General features: G+C 37.4%; 2 protein-coding genes across 3 annotated transcripts; one reads left to right on the top strand and one right to left on the bottom strand.

The window, feature by feature from the left end:
* Positions 1-2,461: 2,461 nt before the first annotated feature.
* On the top strand, positions 2,462-22,303 carry LOC141898095 (serine/threonine-protein phosphatase 2A 56 kDa regulatory subunit delta isoform-like). Of its 2 annotated transcripts, none has more exons than XM_074783908.1 (16): positions 2,462-2,481; positions 5,829-5,900; positions 7,233-7,431; positions 9,629-9,828; positions 10,521-10,631; positions 10,788-10,880; positions 11,732-11,862; positions 12,004-12,063; positions 13,176-13,338; positions 13,852-13,902; positions 14,065-14,184; positions 14,571-14,695; positions 15,443-15,544; positions 16,120-16,186; positions 17,196-17,318; positions 19,163-22,303. In XM_074783908.1, exons 3-16 carry the CDS (start codon positions 7,272-7,274, stop codon positions 19,298-19,300), a joined length of 1,644 nt encoding a protein of 547 aa, XP_074640009.1. In that variant the 5' UTR covers positions 2,462-2,481; positions 5,829-5,900; positions 7,233-7,271; the 3' UTR covers positions 19,301-22,303. The 2 variants fall into 2 exon arrangements, with proteins under 2 accessions (XP_074640009.1, XP_074640008.1); XM_074783907.1 differs by lacking the exon at positions 2,462-2,481 and adding an exon at positions 2,488-2,689.
* Positions 22,304-24,272: 1,969 nt separating this feature from the next.
* Positions 24,273-26,953, bottom strand: LOC141914915 (uncharacterized). The gene is made up of 3 exons (XM_074806256.1): positions 26,834-26,953; positions 25,069-25,239; positions 24,273-24,946 (listed from the first exon to the last, which is right to left on the bottom strand). Exons 1-3 carry the CDS (start codon positions 26,934-26,936, stop codon positions 24,735-24,737), a joined length of 486 nt encoding a protein of 161 aa, XP_074662357.1. The 5' UTR covers positions 26,937-26,953; the 3' UTR covers positions 24,273-24,734.
* Positions 26,954-27,074: the final 121 nt, after the last annotated feature.

The raw sequence follows: 27,074 nt of genomic DNA, 5'->3' as shown, positions 1-27,074 counted from the left end.
GGCAAAATTTACAATCGCTATTAACACCGAGAGCCTAGAATACCTGGACCAACGCTCGGCACAGACTTGGTCCTGGTACTTCTAAAAATATTTGTACATTATATTTTCTAATTTGTTGATATTTACTAAATCCCCGATGATGAACTTAAAATGAAAACGCCTAGGCCTTCTACACAAATCTAATAATGAGAGATATGACCTTTTTAAACCTTACTTAGGGATTTCCATATCTCGTGATTTTTCTTGAATTAGGCAAATTCATTTACCGATGTAGATTGTTCATCACTTACACGAACCGGGACCGAAATTTCCAAGTGTGTAGGCTACTTAGATTTGAACAACAAGACCATCCACTGAACTATATCTGTACCGGTACGGTTCTTCGATTTCCGATTTAAAAATCAAACCCCCTCTTTCCGTTCGCTCTGCAGATACCGATGGGTTTGTGAGGAACACATCAAATCGTTTCAGGTCAAAATCGATCGATCAGATGAGGGCTTTCAAAATGAAAAAAAAATGTTAGTAGAAATATTTAAAACTTTATTTATGATTTAGCATCTAACACAATAAGGGTTCTTACCGATCTGTAAAATCAGAATTGTTATTTTAGGGTATTAAAGGGTATTTTTGAAAAACATTTGAGGGGTCCAGTTCCGCGTAATTTTCATCCACGGCACTCACTCCCTACACACAAATTAACAGCGTAATTCCATGAAAATAGAAACAGAAGAGTAATGATTTCATGCATCTATAGAAGAAGATTAAATATTGAATATGGTGAAAGTTTAAACCACGTATCATTGAAAATACTATTTCCTAACGTCATCTTGAAATTTTTCGGCCCGGAACAACTGTTCAAACAGGTGCCAAATAGGCCTCCGTCTGTTTGGCACGGGCCAGCCTGAACAGCAGGGGCCAAATTGTTGCGTATGAATTGCTAAAAGTTACGGAAGTGACCGGGAATGGTTTACGCATGAATGCACTCTCTAATTAGGCACGGGCCAAATCGTCTTCGGGTGATCGCGGCTTTTAACTGTTTATCAACTTATGTACATGAAAGTTATTCAACCAACTAGCCAATTAAGAAATTAGCAAACTATTGCCTTTTTAATTACTTTTGCCACTACTGGAGAAATTTACATATCACAAATTGAATAGAACATATGTCTTTGTGAGTACAATAACAATAGGCCAACATAATACATACATAAACTTTATTGTCAGTTAATGATAACTTTTGACAAATAACATACAATCACACATTTAAAAAGATGGTAATAACAATTTACAGTCCGAAAATATCCGAAATAACACAAAACATTATACATCAAATTTAATCGAGTTGTCCTAAGCTTTTGTATATCTTTTAAAAATCTAAAGATGTTTTGAACATAATTTGTTTTGCCCATTAGATTTATGAATTTATTGGCGTTCGGTTGTACAAAATACTTTCTAGGGATGTATTGAGATCTGGGTGTAGCGTATGTGGGACATACTAGTAAAACGTGGTATAAATCTTCAATTTGATCATCATTACAAATAGGGCAGGTTCGATTCTCGTAAGTTACTGGGTTGTGGTCGTCGCCATCTGTCTGTTTCTACACATAGATTATGATTCGAGCATCGGTACTAAATAAAAGTTATTCTGATCCATAATGAAAGGATGTTGGTCTCGTTGTATTCATAATAAAAGGATGTAATTAGTTCCCACTTCACTGCAAACACAAAACAATGATAGAGACACAAACTTTTATAAACATGTGTCCAATTTCAGTGGTACCCATGTGACTATTGTGTTCCTGGTCAATAAGCTCAGGTTCGCATTAACACAAATTGAGCAAGATATTACGGATGAAATTTTCGGAATTTATGGGGGTTATGGAGACTTGAAGGAAATTCAGCCTTTTTCCCCTTAAATTTCGACTTCCTGAATTCAGGGGTATTTTATGACCCGTAAGGAACGCTGCCAATGTTTCAGAAATTGTCAATTCTGCTCCATTTACTCCTACCATTAACCAGTAATCTGTCAGTGTGGTCGTTAGTTTCACGATCGGATATTTTCACAAACCACAATGGTATAAGCCCATCCGATTACAAAAGCTTACCCGACTAACGATTAGAACTTCTATCTTCCCATATCTAAATTATAACTACTTTCAAACCGGGCCCTGCTGTTGATAACTTTTCTATGAAATAAATTGTCTTAAACTTGAAAAATAGTGGCACCAGCAAGTTAGTGAAATTATATGAAACTAGACAACAAGTTAACCCATAAGCAATTTTGGGATGTATGGGTAGTGGGGTATGTGCATCACCCACTTCTTCAGCCCGGTGCGGTGTCATGGAAAGGCAAATCAATTTAGTTTGAATTGAATTTGATTCGAACTGCGCAGATTGTCGTTTAATACTGATGTCGTGTGGATTTCGAGCACTGTATTAATACATGTATGATCATGTGACCTAATCAACACTCTTCGCTCGGTAATTTCCGCACTGGTGCTTCGCCTTTACATTTACCACACAAATATACAAATGGACTTCTTGTTTTAGATGTTATTCGCTTCTACTAACGTTGTCACAATCCACTGCTAGCTATAGTGTACGTCCTGCCCCGACTGGTGGACGCCCGATCGATATTCCAATGAAAGATAGTAGTGTAGAAATGCCCAATAAAACTAAAAAGGAAAAGGTAGGCCACACCGCAAATCTCTGTCCCTCAAATCTCTAGTCTGGACATGTTATTGTTAGCTCGAAGAATCAACCTATTTCCTGTTTTTTGTGCACTTCTAAACATTGCGTACGTCTACTGGGCAGCCATTGGAGGCTGATTGTTGGACCTGTATGGGTGTAGCCATCCAGCTAGTAGGCCTAGATTTGTCTGATTCTGTAGTCAGTTTTTACGTGGCTGAATTGAAAGGGTATTTGGTGGCGGTCATCCTTATTACCGAGATGACGTATTTTACCAAGATCAACCGAGCTGAAATGAAATTTTACAATATTTATTTATTCCTTATCGATTTTAACATATGAAATCATATTGCTAACCGAGATTTGTATTTGAAATCAAAATTCTTTTTACAAAATATCCGGAAAAATATGACTCTAGAAGGTATTTATTACAGATATAATATGATTTCAAATGTTAAAATCGATAAGGAATAAATAAATATGCTATATTTCATGTCATCTCGGTTCATCTCGGTAAATTACGTCATCTGGGTAATAAGGATGACCTTTTGGTGGCCTAGCACCAGACAGTTTCGGTAATAAGCCCAATATAGTCCTCGATCTAAAAAACACCGCTATGGACGGGCAGTTTGTTTGTTTATTGGTTTACGTCATTTGGATAGATTGGGTTTCCCAAGAGACGACTAGGCCTAACCCTAGTAGATTATTCATTCAACCTCACAACGGGGCTCGGGCCTTTGAAGTTTTACTAAAACATTGATAATTAGGCTGTAATCATTCTAATAGCCTTATTGGAGATTGCTATACAGTCCTTACTTGAAAGGTCATAATTTTTAGGAATCTAACTACCATCGGCAGTATCTTGACGAAATGACGCACCGGTAATATACGTAGGTTTCCATGTGATGAAGAGCAGTATAGTTCAGATGGTGCTATAGTAGCAGTGCATGTGGCCACATCTACTTCAATTGCATTTAAAAATCTTGTACAGAACGTCATGCAATCATGTTTTGATTTTATTCGCTTTCGAATAAACAACAGCCGACGGCATGAATTATGCAAAGATGGCAATCGAGAACTTGCAACACTGATATTGGTTGAACTGTCAAGCCAACCACCCCTTCGGAAATTTACCTGCCCACCTCCTGACAGCGTATGCGTGAATGGGTGCACGATTCTTCTAGAATTGACGCTCGCATATCAATTAAGCAAACCTTCAACATAGTGAAAAATGAATCAATAGTCGATAATTTAGTTCAGCTGCCCATCCATTCTGGCCAATTTAAGAATAAGATCAATTCCCGCTATGTCCCACAAATCTGACTGAGCTGGAGTGCTAAGTAGAGGTAGACTTAAGCACATGTCTATATATTCGAAAATAGTGTGATATCTTGAAGGATAATCCAGATTATCAGTACGGTTTGGCCTAGTAGGCCTAATAGATTTTAGACTTTGCTATTCTGGATTAGCTACCGGTAGACTAGAAAGAATGATTTTGGTGGAAACAAACATACCAGAAATGCCAAATTGGTAGAGGCCAATTGAAATGGGCTGTAGTAGTAGGACAAGCTAGTTGGGCTATTATGTCTATCTAGCAGTTACAGTGCAAGCCTAGGTCTTAAAAACGCGTACATTGCTGATGGTCCCTTAGAATCATGGTTCCCACAGAACAGGGAAATTGGGAAAAACTTGGGAATTTTGAAATGATAATTCCCGGTTTGGAAATATTTGGGAATTTGAAAAATTTTCCTCAAATCAGGGAAATATTTTGGAAATTCATTACATTTCACATATTGCATTTGCCAAGGGCAACTTTCTTCAGCAATTTCCCTTCAAAATCACCTTCATCAACCAGTCACCGCTAAAATGTTGACTGTAGCATGACGATATGTGTTCATTTGCATTTGGGAAAATTGAAAAATCACCCGTTAAATACTTGGGAAAAACTTGTGAATTTTGAATTCATATAACTGTGGGAACCATGTTAGAATAGTCCCTGGAAGTTGCAAAGCCGATTTATGCTGCTTTTATGCTAAGAAAAATTGTAAAGGCCTCGGCCTCTACTAAACTACATGGGCCGAGCGCAAAGTGTGTCACCCTCAGTATCCTAGCATAGATTTAGAAAAAAACAAGCTTTAACAATGACAAAATCTCATGGTTCTGGAGGTATGTCGATGTATATTCATATTGTTACATGCTAACAAAATTATCCATAATTCAATCAAATATATTGGCGCTATTCATACGTCCTAATATTCCGTAGACAAGTAAATATCTTTTCAATTCGACACAAATCAATTTTATTTAGAAATCGCGCAAATTATTGCGACTGCAAGAAAACGCTGAAGTATTTGTTCCTGGCAAATACTTCAGTCTGTTACGAAAAAAAAACATCATTCATACTACAATATGTTCCAGTCACGATGACACCATTCGAATGATGTCTTCAACAAAAAAAATTTTCTTTTTTCGAATATGATTATCATAACTTTTAAAATCCTGGACCCAGTTCCACAGTTGTGAGTTGGAGTTAACTCTGAGTTAAAATTAGTTCATTTTCAATAAGTTAACTCTGAGTTAAATCTTAACTCACAACTGTGGAACTGGATCCTAGGGCCTAATTTTTGATACTAAATTACACTTAAGCACAAATTTATGATGTGTATACTTGTCATATCTAGAGTTCATAAAAAAAGCAACACAATTATCTTTGCAAACTAAAACTACCGGTAAATTGTCCCTGTTTCAATGTGTGTACTAGGGTCATGGCATCCTCCCTTGGCGGCGATTCGAACCTGATGGCATCGCTAGACTCGGCCATGCTAGACCTGGTGCACAGGTACATGCACAGTTTTGTCGCCCAAAAATTTGCAGCACTAATCAGATTGCGTGTTGTTTAATTGCTCCTCAAATTTCACGGAGAAACTATATATATGGAAAAACCTGGGCTAAAATAAAACAGATTTCTGATTGGCTAATAATGACATCATCTTAGTTGCGCGTGTAGTTGCGCACTCAGGCTAGTGTGACAGGGTTTGGGGTTGGGTAAAAGGGCATACAAAGTTACACCAAGAGTTGTTGTTGGTTATCAGCTGCTTCTGGGCACTTTTCTTAATGTGAAAAAATATTTGAAATTTCAGGCCCCTCCAAAACCTCAGACCGGAAACAAAGCAAACAGCAAAGAGAATATTAGTTCAGACACTGATAATGATGTAAGTAAAATCCAAAATTTTATTATGTTTTCAGATTGAAAACAGTTTGTACACCAGTACATTTTCAAAGATAAGCATGTACCGGTATGTGCTTATCTTAATTCATAAGCTGCCAGTAATGGCAGTGATATAATGGCATCATGTTTTTTGTTCACGTGGCCAAAAGTTTATCCATGCCGCATGTTGTTGCCATGTTAGAATCAATTAGCCTGCTTGCAAAATTTTCATTGGTCAACATTTGCGACCGTTTTAGCGAAGGATCCCAAAATGATATAAGATTGCTTCGCAGACTCATCGGATTTGCCTTCTTGACATCATCCACAATCATAAACGAACATCATCCAGACTTTGGTTTAATTTTGATGATTAGTCCCTGTTTTTAGCCCTGAGTGGGCTATTGTATTCACTTTTAGATTGTCCATAGACAGAATCGAAGCTATTTCGAGAAGTTTCAAATGGCGCTTTGATGTACCGGGTATTGTTTTAATTCTTGGTTCATAGATGGAGAGGTTTTGGGAAAATATCTACATGTTTTAACTAATATTCAATATAAAATTCAATGTTGTTACTACTTAAGACACAACTCTTCAATATGGAAAATTGGGTATTAAGCAGTGTATTTTATTTCTTCACGCTAGTGGCAGGACACCAACTTAGATTGGTATCCTGCCTACCATATGTTTATTTTGTAATTAAAATAACTACATTTTAGGTCAGGGCACGTTCTATTATTTTGGCAAGTTTCAAGGTTATTGGTTTTGGTAGGCCCAATCGTTGTCCAGGGGGCATTGAAATTATGATTTTCAGATTGTCAAGTATTTCGCAAGTAGACATCGTGTCCCTTGATCCCTAGTTTATGTAAACGGTAGGGTATAGTTTTTATAGAAGCTGGATTGATAAATTCTGCTTGTCTCATGAACCAAAATGTTCTGAATTGATGTCATTTGACATTTGATTCGACATTTGAGTTGGATAGTATATATGTGACCTAAAGTCACATAGATCCAAAACTTATTGGGTTTGTTGAATAAGATTTCACCCTTCAAAGCAAAAATCAGTTTTTCCCTGCTGCAACCACTGTCCTAAATGGCTAGCGAAACTTCAATTCATTCTGGAATAAATTGCGTATAAAAATAATCAAGACGACAGGCTATCATCAGACCATCGGATATGTTATTAGAAATGAAAGTTACAACTGGCACTGCCGTTTGATGTGGGACTTGTGGTTATTGCTTTGACGAAATCTTTTTCCAGTCATGTCTGTAAACGTGAATGATCATGTCAATTGCGCTGATGATTACAAAAAATGATTTCAACGTTTATTACGTTTAGGCAAAGAAGAAATCTGGAGCGATCGTGACAAATGCGACGATGGACGACAAACAACATCCCGCCCAACACCCCCCGACGACTCAGTTGACGAAGATGAAATATACCGGGCCGCCGCATATCAAGAAAGATAAACGCCAGAGCTCGTCGCGTTTCAATATCAGTAAAAACAGGGAACTCGAAAAATTACCTCCGTTAAAAGGTAAATCTTCTCTCCTTTGTACAGGTAACCTAACTCTGCATGAAATTAGTTACTTGCTAAGATTGGACGTGAATATTTCACTTAGTTATGATGATGATGATGATAACTTAGTTGAAAATCTCACCGATTTGACCCGTACAGAGGAATCTATTGAACATTCATCCACCCCTGGGAATTAGGACCCCTATCCCCCAAAAGCATGGTAGATGGATCAGCGCTACTTGACTAATGATATTACGACGAAATGACAACATTTTGTGTCGCATTTGTGTAGTTATAAACTACCGGGTACATGTGTTCTTATCAGATACGATATGTGCCAGATTTATATCTCTGTGAAGGTTTTACAGTTACTTTACCAATGTCCACGATCTGAATTGTCGGTGCATTGTTAATTTTTTACTTGTCTCTTACCGACAATTCCTCTTATATGGAGTATAATGTAATCATTTCGCTTTATAGGGCTTGTACGAATGTATGTCTAATAGATAATATCTTTTCAAGATTTAGCCGAACGAGTGTCTTACATTTGTAGATATTATCGCTGGCATTAGACAGTGACGTTATCAGAGAAGACTATTATCATTAAACAGGGTTTCCAGCCGTCCTTCTAAGTCCTTCTTTGTCCTTGACTTTTGGAAAACGTTCGGGCAAACATCATCTTTGTCCTTCTTTTTGGTTCATAGTCCTTCCTTTTGATGAAAAAGTCCTTCCAAATTTGATTTTTATGTATTTTTTTGCGCGCAATTTTGTCGCAAATTCAACCATTGAAGTATTTTATTACTTAGGCCTGGATACAGGAAAGTGTTGTGGAATTACCCTGGAATATATGAATGATCTACATGAGAAGTATCCACTAGCTAATTAACATTTCTTGTTGAAGCATTGAGAGAATGCTTCCTTGGTCCTCATTTTACTGAAAAGTACTTCTTTCTCAATAAAAAAGTCCTTCCTTTTGGGTCTGATAGGCCCTAATTGTTTTTGTCTCAGTCTTAGCACTGGAAACCATGATAGTAGCATATAAAGTATATGTTTTGTGCGAAATCTATTTTTTGAATTATTTTTGGTTTGCCATGAAAGTGTAGCTTATATTGGCGGCTTTATAAAGTACGCTTATGTCTCTGTGAATTGTGTAGTTTCAATGGGATACTACTAGAACAACGACTACAAGTAATTGGTAATAGTGATGTATGTAGTAGCGGGGAGGTATGGTAGTACGTAGACAGATTCTATTGATCATTGTGGAGTGGCGAGCGTAATATTGAATCTCTATATACGGCGTACATGTAGAATGATATATATTATTGCATCAAAGTCGGGGAAACCATGTAAAACTGTGTATCAATTACTCCTCGTGTTCCGAGGAACCGGCGTTGATGGTCGCTATTTCAATTCGGGGTTCATAAGGAGTTTCCCGTCTTCAATCTGAGATTATTTGATCACTGAATTTACATGCCTTCCACTGGCTTCACTTAAACTTAATATTGTTGCTGGGAATCATGCAGGTTATGGCGAGTCTCCCTCGTAAATTACCCGAGGGGCTTGGTTGGCATCTGTTCCAGTCCGATCTCGGGGGTCTTACCATGGGTCTGGAAATCAAACTAGTGACCTACTCCAAGCTGTATCACTCAATTTTACCGTTATATGTAATACGATACTAGGCTACACCCGTCATATGAGTTATTAAAAAGCGTTCTATGAGATGTTGAAAACAACCAGATTGTACCTCTACCCGTGATAACTATAGATATAGCTAGCTGTCCTCATGTCACGTCAATTCCTGAGAAAATTAGCATAGAATGAGACACCAGATCATTTAGCTTCAATTGCTCAATCGTGATTCCATCGGCTATGGGATTGAGTGTAATTCTAACATGTTGAATAGCCTATGTTTTGAATGGATGTCGTACAACTTGGTTATAGTAGTCAAGGCTCAGATTTAAAACCGGGCTAAGCCCATTTAAATTCTATCACCAATTTGATCACCTAGTACATGTACTGGTATTTCTTGATGAACATTTCTGGACTTAACAAAATTACATAACTGTATGTTTTTATCATCATACCTGTGCGACGGGCCTCAGGGTTTTATGCGATAAGCCGCTAATTAGATTCTATGCGCCAAATTAATTAATGACACCGAATACATACGTTTATATTTAGCCGTTCTTCATTCACTTTTGACCTTTACTCACAGATGCCACGCCGGCTGAACGGGAAGAACTTTTTATTAAGAAGTTACGACAATGCTGTGTGCTGTTCGACTTCGTACAGGATCCGCTCAGCGACTTGAAGTGGAAAGAGGTGAAGCGATCGGCCCTGAGCGAAATGGTCGAGTACATCATCCAGAGTCGTGGCGTTATCACCGACGCCATATACCCTGAAGGTATACACATGGTATGTATCATACTTGAGATTCAATTCTCGCCTATATAGCTGATGGTAAGATCATCGAAGACAAAGTCCATCTCTACGTGATCATCATTTAGGTATATATTGCGATTCAGCCACGTTCTAAGTCAATCTAAGACTCTCTGAAGGTAGAGACTTAGTGAGTGAGTTGTATACGTAAATATTCTTCAGAAATCATTAAAATCAGTCGTGTAGCAAGAAAGTTGCGTCATTGTCGATTTCCATTCATCTCCAAAATGATAGTACACTCTGTTTTGGCTTTCGTACATGTGCCTCGAGAACATCCAAATCACTGATGATTTAGAGACATCGAAGGACGGTTCCGCTTGGACTTGGTTTTGGCATTAGCTAAGGATGTCCATCTCGGAATTTTAGTTTTTCGCCCAGGGATCATTTCAACTGAGAGTCAGTTGAGGTAATGTCTGGGTTTAAGCTTAAACCACCATATAAAACTGACACCTAATAATCTTCTATCAAAGAGATTCCTTTACCCAATGCAGGGGGATAAAGAACAACCTTCGACCTAGAACTCGCTATAGGATCCAAATCCATGAACCCAGATTGATCTCGAGATCGCTTAAACTATTTGGCTACAGTTCTTCTCGGCATTTAAAGCTGGTTGCTGTGAGCTATTTGGACAATCTTTGTCTATACATGTTTGTATATCTGTTTCGCAGTTTGCCGTGAACTTATTCCGAACACTTCCTCCTTCGTCGAATCCCAGTGGTGCTGAGTTTGATCCGGAAGAGGATGAACCCACGCTTGAAGCAGCCTGGCCACACCTACAAGTAAGTGCAACATGCATATGTTATTATGCGCATGTACATTCTCTGGGCCATTAAAATAACCACACTTCTGCAAACCAGACATTGTTTTTATCCAGAAGTGATATTAGCCTTCTTTAACACAAGATGATAACTAATGATTAGTGTTTGCCTTTATAGATAGTTTATGACTTCTTCCTGAGGCTTTTGGAATCTCCCGATTTCCAACCAAATATAGCGAAAAGACATATCGACCAGCGCTTCGTGTTGCAAGTAAGTGCAAACCCTCTTCTAGCTCTCAGCCACTGTTATTGCTCTTTTATGTCTGTGGTCACGTCGACCACACTTTGTAACATGGGCTGAATTTATTTACGCATATGTAGTTTTCCTGCCTTATAAGATTGGTCATTCAGTTTGGAATGATATAAGTTATTAATCTAGTCTATCGAACATCTACCAGAAGTAGGAAATATAAGTGTATCTCTCATGCTAAGCTGTACTAAAAATGCTTCTGAATAGATAACCTGAAAAATTGCAGTTGTTCAAACCGTTAATATTTGTTGTGGCACATAACCACAAACGCTCAGTATAAACCGAATGAAATCGCCATGGCGAAGTATTGCCATCTTAGTAACTTAGAAGTCACAATGGGGTACCTTCAGCACTACTGTGGCAATTGAGGATTCCACTTATGGCGAGCTAGGATCAACCAGGTTTCCTAGTAGTAACTCGGTCTTTGTGCTGTACATCTACGTTTTACAATTAGGATCAAATGAACTTTTAAGGAAAACTGCACCAATTAATGAGTAAAAAATTTATCTAAAGTATTAGGTGGGTCCTGTGAATATACGTATGGATTTTGGAGCTTGAAAAATTCCAGTTCAAAGTTGATCGATCTTGAATTGATTTTGACAATAAGATTGAGTGCTTGGCGTGCCATCTGGTGGGATAGGTAGTGTCGCCGTTCCCCAATGTTGCATTGATCTTCATTGCACAACCCTTTCTAAATAAACAAATGTGCCTCCATTTTGTGCATAGCACGGACTACGCTAATTCGATTATATGTCACTGTGGATCATCGGTGTCTCATCATCTGAAAATGAATTTCGTTGTTCGCTTTACAGTTGTTGGATCTGTTCGACAGTGAAGATCCCCGCGAACGAGATTTCCTGAAGACTATACTTCATCGTATCTACGGCAAATTTCTAGGTCTAAGAGCATATATCCGAAAACAGATCAATAATATATTTTATAGGTACGTATAAACACATTCACACGCGGCACTGAGTATATACACCACCACCGATCAATAGCAAATGTCGTGAGGTATTACCACTAATCGCTTTTTCATAGTCGGATGTAAATGAAACAAAAATCGATTGTTTTTTTTTTTCAGATTTATTTACGAAACAGAACACCATAATGGTGTCGCAGAGTTGCTAGAAATTTTAGGAAGGTAAGGGATGAACTTAGTGAAAATACTTGGAATGTACGATAAATGCGCTTAACTGTTTCTGCTGGTGTTTGTCATTTCTGCTCTGATTTTGCAAAATACTTACCACGATGAATTGCAGGGTTCATATAGCAGGAGTAAAAGTCTCTAATCAATCTTTGTTCTGAACCAGCATGCAAATTTATTCTTTATTACCATTCTTCCAATATCTGAATATCGAGGCTGAAGGACTCAACTTGGAGATTTCTTATTGAAAATGAACTATTGAATGTATACCAGACACCACACATTCAAAAGTTTAGACTTCGCATGAGTGAATGTCTGGGTGATGTCAGATTGATACTTAGATTTAAGTGGATCAGTGTGGAACATCTTGCCGTACCTTTGAAAGTGTTCAATATTTAGCCCACTTAGGTATATTTGGATTTATTTGATAATTGATGTCATATAAAAGGACACATTGCTTCATGTGGAATTGTGACTTACCTGTTTTTGTTCTCCCGCCAGGTGAATTGAATATTTTATGTGTATTGATATCTACCTATGCAAATTATCTTTGCACAATCAATAGCAAAATTGTAGTTCATGATATGTACTATGGTTGTAGCTAGTTTCAAGGTCATTTGGGTCTATTTGTTTGCCAGGGGGCGTTGAATAGTTGAATAATATGTATTCCATTTATATTCAATTGCTACTTACGCATATTTTGAAACCACGGTCAATTGCAAAATTGCTCAAAATAGCTCATGACATTTTCTACAATCGTAGTGAGTTTCAAATCATTGATTTCTGTATTTGTTCACTAGTGGACGTTGAATAATGAAATTTACTGTATTTATTCACCAGGCATCCAATAATTATCTAAATTGTTAGATTCTCCAGCATTTCATTTGCCTAGAGGGCATGGTGTCCCTGGACCCCTAATTAGAAAGACATTTTACCGCAACATCTCTAATGGTGTATGCCAAAAGTTCACTAGTTGTCTTTGAATAAATGTGTTCTGTGAGGCAATGAACCTTTTTTAAGTTACTTCTATTTGGGTGACCAAAATTGCCGTTGAGTTGGCAAGTAAAAGCAGATCTGATTAAAAGTAATTTTTTTTTCTTTTTCATCAGTATAATTAATGGATTCGCATTACCGCTGAAAGAAGAGCATAAGGTGTTTTTATTGCGGGTGTTACTGCCATTACATAAAGTCAAGTCACTCAGCGTGTATCATCCGCAGTTGGCGTATTGTGTTGTACAGTTTTTAGAAAAAGAGCCCAGTTTAACAGAACCAGTAAGTCATCATTAAACATTTATTCGTCGCATGTTCAGGCAATCGGGAATTGAAAAGTGCCCTCATGTTGTTATTCGTATAATCTACATTATCAAAAGCTACTATTTCTTTTTTGAGAGCCATCGTTGTCTAATTTTCACCGCCCTAGATAAAAAGTCGAGTCCATTTTCTGAGATTGATAACCGGTATTGCTAATTGTTTCATCGACTGTTATTGTCGTAATTAGTTTGTTTTATTTGACGATGTTATACGGTTTGACCCAAGTTTACGCTATTAGCGTGGTTGCCATTAATTTACAAATGAAATCATTTGAAAAAATAATTTTCCTTCCTACCTACCCGAAAAAAATTGTTGGAGATAGTAACACGCATATACTTCGTTTTGGCCACCTATAAACACCGTCTATAATCATTTTTATTCCACCATGAGTACATGGCCATAAATCACAGGCACATGTTGCATTCACTTTGATGTTCTGAATTGTCATTCATTATTTGCATTGTTTCTATCTAGGTGATCATAGGATTGCTCAAGTTCTGGCCAAAAGTGCATAGTCCGAAAGAGGTATGCGAATGAAATTTATCATATTTATCACGGTTGAAAGGGGCTGTTCGATTTCAATGAAACCCCCTGTTAATGAACATCTCTCTTTAGTGAATACCTCCATTAATGAGAATTTCATCCAGAACCAGGAGAGGTTTCATTATATAATTGATATATTTTCAGGTGATGTTCCTCAATGAGCTCGAAGAAATCCTAGACGTAATTGAGCCGGCTGAGTTCGTCAAAGTGATCGGTCCACTGTTTAGGCAGTTAGCCAAGTGTGTTTCTAGCCCCCATTTTCAGGTGAGACATTTGCGAAGAATGCGTGCGTACATTACAGGCTTCTCAATTTGGGAGATCTTGTAGGACCTATGAAATTCATCCGGGGTATTTAGTCGTATACGACTTTACAAATGTATAGGGTGTAGAGGACCAATTTATGATCAAACTTATGCATGGATTATGCTATATGTTTATTATATCAGTGGGCACCTTATTTACAATTAGTAACTCCTTAGGTTGTCAGTTAGTAGGGTCCAGAAAGTAAGGTGCTCATTCAAGCCTTGACATTCTACATGTTTTAGCTGTTCAACTCCTTTCAATATATTGGAGGCTTCAGGTGAATTTATATATACTGCTACGAAAACGTACCACCATGTTGATACGAATGTTTTTATTGTGATATTCAGGTTGCTGAGAGGGCTTTATATTACTGGAACAATGAATATGTGTTGAGCTTGATAACGGACAATGTCGGCACGATTCTGCCGATCATGTTTCCCTCGATGTATAAAACTCAACAGCACTGGAATAAGTAAGTGTTACGATGTCGTCGACAGAAGAAGAAAATTCCTAAATTCCTAGATTGAGTTGACGAACTGATAATTGCGAAGGCAGTATGTTCTGAACAACTATTATGTGTTTAGAAAAGGGCAATTATTGGATTTGAAAGGAAATATTAAGTTACAAAAAACAAGTTACCCCTAGGGATAAAACTTCAACCATAGATCATTTCCGCACTTACCTTGAATTACCTCTGATTTTGAGGGATATATTTTGTATCATGATTTTGTCCCCTCTTCTTTACATATTGGTGTACTGGATATACCTTCATGGCAAATATTTACAGTGAAACAATTTGACATTCTGGAGTTCAGTTGGGGTATTTTTGTATAATATTTGTTGCAATATAATATGTTGTACTGTTGTTAGCTTCCTTAGCTTTTCATCACACTGTGCCTAACTAACTAGCAGGTTTGGAACACAAAATATTGACACTGGAAATCAATTTCGCATGGAAACAAGTAGTGTTCTTTCTTGTGCCAGGACACACTTGCATTTTTTTAACTCCAAAAAGTGGCTTTGTTTCATCTCAGATATTGTATGATTATAGCTTTAAAACCAAAATGGGTTTATATAAGTCTTCGACTTTGCAACTTGGTCCCAGGTGCCCATTTCATAGAATGACATCATCAGTATTGTGTTACTATGACTTAGATAAAAACAGTTGAAATGGGTACCTGGAGTATATTTACCTGAAACAAATATTTCTTCTACGCAGAACTATTACTGGCTTGATATACAATGCGCTGAAAGTTTTTATGGAGATGAATCAGAAACAGTTTGATGAGTGTACACAGCATTACAAACAGGATAAGCAAAAGTAAGTAGTCGGTCAGTGGTGGGTCTAGGCCAGATTTGCTGTATTAGGTCTAGATTTTTTAGTATCCTTCGAAAAGATCAAGACCTGATTGAACCGTTTTCGGTTAAGATTTGACTCATGGTTTTACACATTGGAAATGCATGGGATACCGGCACTCACCAGATGGCGCAAAAACACTATTCGTAACGAAAATTAGTTCATTTTCATTGGAATTTGAACTTGATTTTTAAGCTCCCAAATCCGAAAATTATCAAACAAGTCAACGGATACAATATAAGATCCGCTTTCTCATTCAGTGTATCTGGTATGGATTGATTTATTGCATATTGATTTACTAATGAGAAAAGTCGACTTGAAATTAATCGAAATGTAGAAGAAATTGAAGCACAGTTTCTCAGTAACCATTAGCAAACCTGGTGGATCATCTCCGGAATCCTTGCTTGCCACAGTAGTGTTGGGGGTACCCCATTGACTGATTGTTGAGTCAAACTTATGAACACTGACGAAAATCTTCAAAAAATGATAATTATGGTCACTTGATATCTCTTCAACCTTCACCGCTCGTTGTCTTGCAGGGAAAAAGAACGCCTGAAGGGTCGCGATGAGGCCTGGAACAAAGTTCAAAAGATGGCGAGCAATCACGTACGTTTATCATCTTTACATTTTTCAAGTCACTCCTATTAATCGGAGAGATTTCAATGAACAACTTTAAACCAAGAAACTCAACCAAAAACATCAAATTTGATTTAGGTTTTATTCAGTATTGGTTCATAGCAAATCGTTAAGACGACGAAAAATAATTTATTTGAAGTATTGGCAACTGGGTATCCGTGCTACCACGGTGTACTTGAAAAATCACGATTGCGCTGTGTAAATTGAATTAAAGAATTGAATGCAGCAATAACCCACAAATTGCATCAAATTCATGAAAAGCAAATTATAATAGGCAGGCTGTTGTGTTCCATGGGTATCTTGTTATGATACACGATCCTCCCTGGACTAGACGTCTTAGGTTTCTATCTTAGACTAGTTTGTAGACAGTTAAAGCAGATGTGTTTTGTACTTGTTACTGCTTTACGGTGTTTCATATAATTGTCCATTCAAACCTATTTTTGTGAGATGAAACTTAGTTACTGTAATATATGCCCTATTACAATTTTGCATTCTCACCGTATTTTCCGGCCATTAAGCCGAGGGCTCGATTGCTATTACACGCAACCATATATTGTAGTATATACACAGATCGCGTATCTACCACTGATGCGCGGACATATTAGCAGACACCCACTGCTGACGCATGTATATACAAATGTACTACATTGCCGCTGTGATATAAAGAAACAAAGTAGCAAAATAGTTCAAAATAGATTATTGGTAGTAGAAAGTGATTATTGGTAGTAAAATAATATGGACCGCTCTTTTTGATTTTAACGATTTTTGGGAGCATTAAAGTGAAATAGATGGGGAAGTGATTTTTTAGGTCAGATCATATCCATCCGATAAGCCGATCTTGTTATTTTGGGCTAAAAATCTGAGGCTTGAAAATCGGCTTATTAGCCGGATAATACGGTACTGGCCGAGGGGTATTCATTATGTACTTGCAAAGATGGCGTCACGGAAATAAACACTCGATGATTATATCGATTTTCAGTTGAAGGAGTTCCCGGGCCAGAAGATAAACGTAGACTTTATAAACACGGATGCGGGCATTACTGTCGAAGACGATGACGTTGACCTGGCGTTCAAGTCGAAGATCGAGCCGGGCAGTAACGAGGTACAAAACAAGCGCAATGTAGTCCTTATACGAGCGAAAAACGGAGTATAATATTCGCATTCGTACCGTTTGACTTCGATGTCCGTCGTTGTATGAAATTTTGGTGGTTCTTTCGTGAGACACATGAATGAGTGTACAAAGTATGAAGAATGAAAAAGAACAATGTGTATATAATATATATTATAATCAAGGGGGGAGAGGCCGGTTTATACATGTGATGATGAAAAGTGTTGTGCGATGTTTAGTCTGCAGTGTTTATGTCGCTATTTTGAGACCTCATATTCGCAGCATTGTAGTCGCAAACTGACCCACTTGTCGGGATTGGGTCTTAGACGGCAGTGCTTTCACCCATTACCCTTAGCGGACCAGCCATTTTTATGTGAAACTGGGGATACCGTTTTGAATTACTCCGAATAAATGCCCGATGGACATGGATCTGAACTCGGGCACCTAGGGTTGATTTCTTTTGTATTTAGTTCAAATTACGGAACTTCTGAATTATATATTCATGAAATATTACGAGAATTGAATGGTAATTCAACAATAGTCAAACATGGGATCAATAACATTTTTAAGTACACTATTGGTAGCTCCTGGGTGAAGGGAAAAGCCTTGACAATAATCGAATTACTCCGCTGCTCGTGTGCGGAGGGAGGCGACAATAACAAGCAAAAAAACAGTCGTAAGCACTAGCCAATTTTGCTTGAGAAATTTTGAACATAGTGTCCCATTTTCTAGTAAATTTTACAAGAGTACGCGCAACCAAAGTCCCTCACTGGAGGCTTTGTTTCACTACAGTAGTAAGCAGTGTTTTGTTGCAGTAGTTTAGTTACTTTTATCTCTCGAAAATACATTTAAAGCACTTTTTGATTAACGCAACTCTTTAGAAGCTCTTTTATCCAATTATTTCGTTGTTTGGACCACTAGTCGAACCAGTATTTTCTAACCGCCTTGCCATACCCGACTTAGATAACAGATATGTATGTGCATGATCGCGTTTTTCGAACCGTGAATATTTGAGCTTCTTTTCGGTTTCAGAATTCTTGCAATGGTTCATTTGTAAAACATGCATTATTTTCAATTATTTGTAGTCGATTTCGCACTAGATATTTCGGAAACTTAATATTCTAGGAACTGACGGACGTAGACTGGTGGTTTATGTCAGAGCATATAAATGTGGTATGGACTACATGGCAATTACCTCTATTGTAAATTTTGGAACACATGATGCCGTTTCACTTATCGCATTATGAAGCAACAGTATTTATTTTGACAACTACTGTAGATTGAACAACTATGGACATTCTGGTTTACCGGCATATGTCGCTTAAAAAGCCGTGTCCAGAGTCCGGATTCTATTACTGTCACATAAAGTATACCATTATCTATCGGTATGCTGCTCAAACCCGCCAAAGATGTTTGACCAACCATTGGCTACTGCACATTCGAAGCATTTGGCCCATGAATAATCTGGTCATAATTGGGATTTCTAGTGTCTTTGTCTGTGGATCTTGATGATCGTGTGCCACAGTATCTTGTTTCCCATTTGTCAGTATTGGTTATCAGGATCGAAGACATGGGGTCATTGGATCATTTATACTTGTCATTGTCATAGCCTAAGCAGAGCTGAATACAGTTTGTGTGCAATCTCCTTGATGTCGTAGAATTCAACCATACCCATGTTTGAAAATCATCGCCTAGTTACGCTATATAAGTTTCCCAAATATCGAGTCCGAGATTGTTTCCTCGTTTCTTGCGACTTTATCATTCGTCGTTCGTGTCTCTATTGTTTATTTCCGTCTTTTAAGTTGTTCTTTTTTTTCTTCGCTTGTTGCTTCGTGTAGGTTGTGAAACAAAAAAACAAGGAAAAGCCTCTGTTGCGTCGCAAGTCTCAACTGCCGCATGACTCGTACACGATTAAGGCGTTGGAAAGCTACACGCGGCCGGAAGACTACCTGAGCACGTCGACGGAAAATAACTGATGACGCAGCTGTTGTTGTTGTACTCGGCGCGACTGTCGATCTGCTGACCGCCGTACCCGACCGTCATCGAACAATCGACGAGGACTATCGCCACGCTTTTCGAATAATTATCGTCAAGACTTAGCCATCAGGATCCAGTTCCACAGTTCTGAGTTAAATTTGACTCCAGAGTTAAAACATTGAAAATGATTTCAACTCAGAGTTAACTCAAACTCACAACTGTGGAACCGGCGTCGATTCATTTTAGTTTTAATTTTCAATGTTCAAAAATATCTAGTTCTATTAAACGCATGCGTGTTGCCTGAACAATCTGAATGATTTTACAAAATATTGATTACGACGTCGAATGTCCGAGGGTCGGGTCCGGGTCGAGGTTCGATAGCTGTGTACGGTCGCATAAATGAATGTAATACACACAGCGACGACTCTGCACTTCTTAATTTTTGTGTGCATGGAAACAAAAATATCATAATATTTATTATTAGTCATCAGAGTCCCCTACTGCGGATGTTGAAATGTGATAATATTGTCGGAATTATTGATTATTGAGTATCGATCGATACGGATTATTTGTCATCATAGTTGTATATTTAAAAAGAGATAGTGTCACAGATTCTTATATAGAAGACAAAAAAAAATTGATTGTAACTATATTCACCGTTGAATGTCATCTTCGTTAACTGTCGTTAATTTTCCGCGATCGTCGAGAAATCGCGCGATGGTGTTTCGGTTACGCGCCGCGAAGTCGATAAGACTTCGATTAAAACGAATAACGATTTATTCGTACTTGCGAATGCTGTATAAAGTGCAGTCTTCGAATGCAAGGGGAAAACGATAATAGAAGCTGATTTATATTTAAAAAAAGAATTTCGATGAAATCTTCGTCGTCGATTCGTAAGGGCTGGATCCACAGTTCAGAGAGACACGAGTCTGAAATAGCTTTAATTCTCCTGCGGCTGGTCCTGATCCGTTGAAATCGAAATCGTGATCTAAAGTCTCCGCTGAGAGATAAAGATCCATGAATTTGGCTCGAAAATATTTACAACCGAATACATCGGATTACACCAGTCAAAAAGCCTGCTACACACTGACTGTAAGTGTATTTTTCAACGAATTTTTTGTCATAATGAAAATTACTTACCATTATTTCCGGGGCAAATATGCGTATAAATGTAAACTAGAGTTCCGGTGTCGGGGCGCGATATTCATTTGAGAGTAATAGTAGGTTATTATTTTTTTTAAGTCCGGACCTCGGTGATGGGCCTAGAATTTAGAAAAACGCGACCGGTTTTATCAGCCCTTATTGAGTACAGCGCTGTGGAGTATTTACAGGAGGGGGGGGTTATTTTACGCAATCGAACAAAGAAGTCTTACGTTGATATATGACCAGTGTGCAGTGTGCGTGCATGTGTTTGCATGTATGTGTGTGTAACATGACTGCGATTTTAAATCTGGTTTAAAAAGTGATCTTTGCTTGGGAAGCCACAATGCAGAAAATGTGAAATTGTAGTTGGCGTCTACGCTATACGATTCTGATACGCGTCGTAGAATGCTGGATTTTCTAGACTGGACTAAGGTCAACTGCACACAGAATCCTGATGATGCTAGCCTAGTCATATTGAATGCCAAGTCAAACTGTTGAAGTTGAATCCACAAATGTTTTGTTCTAGAAAATCCTGTATAGGTGCTATCGAGTGTAGATGCCGAAAATCATTTCATGTCTGGAACCCTATGATTTTTTTCTCTAAATGCAATTTGGAACCTTTGCGAGACCGGAGAGCGTTATGTTGTTGATCAGGGGCCAGTTGTTCAACAGCTTACGATGAAGATTGCATCATTACTGTGGTATACGGTGGAGCGTCTAACAACCTCGGTATAACGATTTATCGGTTATAACAAACCTAGAATTTCGTCCCAAATACAACGATACCTGTTACTTTCATAATGGATATAACGAACTATCGGTTATAAGGCTAAACATAAACGATACCTTTTTTCTCTGCAGCGGCCGGGTCATTTTTGTTAGATATAACAACTTTTGTAATCAGTTCATTTCTACAGCTGCCGGGTCTGTTATGGTAAAATTGATAACGATTTCAAATAAGTAATGTACATGATAGATAGGCGGCTGGCCGGGTCAACTTTTAAGCTCAGCAGAGCGGAGAAACAAAGTATCAAAATTGTTTGCCAAATGATGGATAGATTTTCTGGTTCTCTGAAGTTCGTTGCAACTAAGTTCCGCTGTATATCCACTGGTTTAACTAACCAACCTTTGAGCAACAACAGCATTGTTATAATGGAATTGATAGTGTTAACATGGTATCTACCGTATAGACACATGTTAGTATTTGGCCATCGCTCTAGACACCATTCTCTCTGGGTTGAAGTATAACTTCAGAGAGTTGATAAACTTTTAGAAATGAACTCAGCGGTTTAACGCTAACTCACAACTGCGGAACCACCGGGTCCTGAACTAGTGATAAATCTAAACATAAATTTGCATATGAAAGAGAGGTGATGTCACTGATCAATAAACAAGAAGCCTGTATAATTTTCCTCATCATGTCCTCATATTGAGTTTTAACATTGAAAACATATGCACACGACTGATATTCATTTTTCCTCTTTTTGGAGTTTTTTTCATCATCTTTTAATCTAGTTTTGATTTTAATGAATGAAGATGAACATATGGCTTGGACGGGACGGTTGACGGTCGCTCATATTTGTAGAATTGAGCCCCCTCCGATTCCGTTGTGGCAACAGGTAAAATCTTCAACTGCCCTCTGTGGCGAAATGCGTTAAATTATATCATGAAAAATTCATCTTAAATGTATATTACGGTATATGTATATATATCGTATTATGATAATCATCATTTGGCCGTATTTGAGGCTGTAAAAAACATTCGTATTGCGAAGAGACCAATTATTGTTATGTGATTTTATTTTGCTGTATTTAACATGGCCCCATGTAGGTCCCTTCCAGATGTAAATAAAATGTTTTCGTGGTAACTTGAGTTCTCTTCAAAGTCTCTTATTCCTGGGGTGAAATTTGCTGTCAAATTATCTGAAGATGAAGATGTGTAGTGTCAAGATTGAATAAGTTCGGTGCTAAGGGAGAACATGCGCAATATCTGTGTAAGATGAATCATACAGTGGAACCTCGTTAACGAACTTCACGGGACCAGACAATATGTTCGTTATGTAATTAATAGATATCGTTTTTTTTTGGAGGGGGGGGGGCGAAATTCTCTTAATTTTCATACTTTGGACGAAATTCTATATTTATTAAATAAGATAAATCGTTGTATTCAAGTTTGTTATAACGAGGTTCCACTGTAGAACTCGAATCTAATCAATCTGATATTTGCGTTGATTTCATAATGTTCTCGATTGTTTATTTCGACATTTATATTCATAACTGATCTAGAATCAGCCCAGGCAGTATACCGGCTAGACTCGTTAATAATTGTTAAAGCTGGTGATAAAATCACGGGATGCAAGCTCTTGATATCGGAGGGATGAGGAGCTTATTGTAAAATCCGATCGTGCTGTCGATCGCGACTATTGCAACGGAAAATCGTTCTGCGAAAAGGGCCCCAATCAAATTTGTTTATTTGCTTAGACCATCGTTATTTCGACGGAAATCACTCGGAGGCCGTATCTAAGCAATAAACTTACAAGTTTTTCTTGGGGAGGGCCCTTAACCTCTCTAGTTCGGGTTAAATTAACGAACAACACGCCACGGGCCTGAATTTTGACGAGTCAATCTACATAAATACCGGTATGTTAATTGTTTTCTGTGCGCGTTAACTCCAACGATCCATGGTCGATTAGGTTACTACTCGTGAGATGATAGAGAAGCTATGATCAATAATGTTATGCAATGAACAAAAAATTCAACACAAATGAATTGATTATATATATACATGTTTTATTTATAATGAATAGCAGTTACATTAATTATGTATATATCTACAGTTAATCAAATACGTCATAAGATATTGCTACTGTGTAAAAACATCTCAAACGTAACCATTTTTCTATAGGACAACGAGCGATATTGCTAATTGTTAGTATTTAAGGCCCCGCAGTCGCACAGTCACGACTCAATTCCAAATGTGGTTTTAGATAATGGAGACTTGGTATCAAGTTGTTAGATTAGCTTTTGGACTGCAAGATGGTCTAAAACTGGTTAAAGCCATGACTGTGCAAATGGGCTCACTGGAATTCGAACTTGATAGCGTTTGAACCTGTAGCTGTCGACCGACATTTTCGAAGTCGAAAATGTAGTTTTTTATCGGTGAATGGTTGGACAGGTTTTTTTTCGCTCTCACAGCCCGATCAATGAGTTCAGAGATTCGGGAGAAATATACAACAAAATAAAGAAATAAAGAAAACGATTGTTTACAATACATGATATAAAACGATGATTCACGTAAAAAGGTGTTCTGCTAATGGCGTCTCTACAATCGATCAATATTGTCTACATACTCTATATACTACACTTTACATATTAAAATGCAATAACCAAGATGACAGACTATAAACATCGTACGCTATACATATTCTTTTCAAAATAATACTTAACAATTTTTCGATTGAGAATAAAAATCTTTGGTTTTACTATAGATAACAGATATTGACAGAAATGCACCACATTTTAAAGCTTACACATAAAAGAAAACGCGCAAAAACGCTGGAATGTAGTATGGACAAGTTAGAATAGCGAAATGCACACTTTGAATTACTGAAGCGAAAGGCTGGAATCTACATGGATGGATTCTGAGGGGATAGATGCTGCGAACCGCTACGTGCCGCTTATACGCAACCGATTTTTTCCCGCGAAACCTAACTGATTTATATATATATATACATATATATATATATATATATATATATATATATATATATATATATATATATATATATATATATATATATATATATATATATATATATATATTCAGAGATCATTCGATGGTCCAAACTGAGAATTTTGAGTTTTTCGTTTGTATCGATTTTTTTTTGGATGGCCGGAGTGGACGTGATATATATGTATACATATATATATATATGTTTAGATAAAAATAATGTTTGTACATATCTATGCAAAAGCAAAAAAAAAAAACAACCAGAGATTCGGATTATACTCGGATGGATTTATCGTATATCATATGTATAACTTCAGATCTGTTTTTCATTTTCATTCGTATCGTTGATTGAAATGCGAAATTTTTTTCTGACAGATTCGTGAAATGACGTGCTATCAAATTATGTTTGTAGTTGTTATATTCAAGACATTCTCTCGATGAATGCCACAATTATTTTTTAGTTTCGTTAATTTCATAGATTTGTGATGACGTGTTTTTTTTCATTGACGAAAAAATAGATCCGTGGATGGTGGATGTACAAATCTCAGTTTTTCAATTAGACTACCGCGGTATGTAGTTCATAGCCGCCGCTAACGATACCGCCAGGACGAGGACAGTCGATGCTTTCAGATTGCCGGCGTGGTTGCATAGTTCGCCGGTGCAGTAACATTGATGTTGATATCCCTTGCTGCCAGTCATGTATGAGCAATAATCGCCCGGTTCCACGTCAAAGCTATTCTTCTTGATGCAAACTTTCGACGTGACGCTAAGTTCTGAAATACAGAATGAGAGATTTATCACCGAATCTAATACGTACAATTTTTTCTCACGGACAAAATTCGCAAGATTTCAAGTGAACGTGATTATTTTTCGGACAGTGGACCTTATTTCTTACCGTTTTTAGAATGGACTCCTCCATACTTCGGTTTTCCGTAGTTCGTGATCAAATTGGTTACGTACTTCAGACATACTTCGCAGTCGTCTTCGACCGACGGATTGTCACATTTTTTCGGTGCCATGCTACCTCGAAACACGTTGCATTGGTAACATTTGAATGTTTTTTTTTCTGTGAATGATAATTCCAGCAAATACAATATATTCATTACCACCCGGAGACTTTTTTTATTGCGTATACAAAAAAGTGTGGGAACAGTCAATCCGTGATATGTATCAAAGTTATATTACCCGGTACGCCTTTATACGTTTATTTTGGTGATGATTACGATAGATTACATACGAAAGGGACTGTTAAAAATTATGTAACACTTTTTCGGAAATTTTAATACCCCCTTATAACGAACTGTAACGAATCTTGGCAGATCCCCTAGGAAACTGGAAACTTTAGTTTGACTTGTTAAAACCACCGAGAGGCAGTATTACAGTACAGTACAAGATTGCTCGAGGTTTTTTACTGAGAAATTTGAACATTTTATTATGTTGTGACAGCCCCTCCCCTTGTAGCAATCTGCAAAAACTTTTCGACACCCAACCCCCACTCGTTACATAATAACAACCCCTAAGGTACAAATTGTATATTTAAAACGTATATTTTATTTGTTGGTGACAATATCGAACCTTATTTGTCCATTATACAAAAACTATATTTTACACAATCTCCTGTGACGGATTTCTTTTTATTTTGGCTTGAAGTCACCGTGATGTTCGTATTCATAGTGCAAATTACATGTATCAAATGAACGCATTGTCTTGCGATGGAGGCGTTCGTGAATAATTGTACAAACATGTGGTGTATGCTATAGGATATAGACCGTGTGTATTTTACAAGCGTCGCCCGGTATTCGAAACGCTCAAGCACTTTTCAAAACGTGTGCTGGCACGACGGCGACTCGACCGAAATAACGCGACATTACATTGCGTTTATATGACTACAAGCCGGTGGCACAAAACCCATAAATAATGATGCCCAGTACGATATATATATATATATATATATATATATATATATATATATATATATATATATATATATATATATATATATATCGTCTTGTAAGCAATTTTTCGTTGAATCTGAGATCGAACCCGTTGGAGTGTTATATCGGGGTACGAAATATATATCGTCTTCTAAGCAACGAATCTGGCCGCTTGAACCAGGTCGAGTGTCATTTAGTGATATAAGATAACTGTCAATATCATGTTGGCGTTTTGACGAATACTCCAACATTTCATACCGAGCCTAGATTTTGAAATAAATCTTCCACAATTGCGGAAATAGTACATCCTGAACAGATTTTATATAGTTTTTTTAATATACTCTACAGCCACATAGAAATGAATGAATGCATTATTTGTACGTATATTTACTAAGAGAAATCGAAAACAAAGCCAATGTATAGCTATGTAATGTACATATAGATTATATATATCATTTTTATCTGCGAAAAAACCACATCGCATTACGTACTGGTATATTCTAGTAATACATTATATGACAAGAGGTGTAGATCTTTGTAATATTCATAATCGATATAAGAAATTGAAAATGTGTTTGTCGAACCGAATTTCAACAAACAAAGGCGGCATAGGTACGAGTGTATTTGGTTGTCGAGTCAGTGTCAGTCGAGATATATCGAATTACGAAACCGTTTTTACGATAAATCTACCAAATCATCTTTTCAAAAATAACAATTCAAACAAACCTTCTCGAATAAAGCCGCTCTCAGACTGTGACGACACTTGTAAAACGAAGCAAATTAAAATGCTTATGATGACTAAGCTGACGTTGTTAATGCACGTCGCCATTTTGGACTGATCGACTATAATGCGACCTGAACAATTCTGTCCCAGCTTGTCACCACATACAAACACGGTAGATGGCGATGTGGTGACAATAAGTTATGTTGTTATAATAAATATTCGTATTCGCTATGTTAGAAGATT

The sequence above is a fragment of the Tubulanus polymorphus genome, chromosome 1 (assembly GCF_964204645.1).
Source record: "Tubulanus polymorphus chromosome 1, tnTubPoly1.2, whole genome shotgun sequence".
In the NCBI taxonomy this organism is placed as follows: domain Eukaryota; kingdom Metazoa; phylum Nemertea; class Palaeonemertea; order Tubulaniformes; family Tubulanidae; genus Tubulanus; species Tubulanus polymorphus.
The sequence above is the reverse complement of the archived record's forward strand: the minus strand, read 5'-3'. Positions and strand labels throughout refer to the sequence as shown.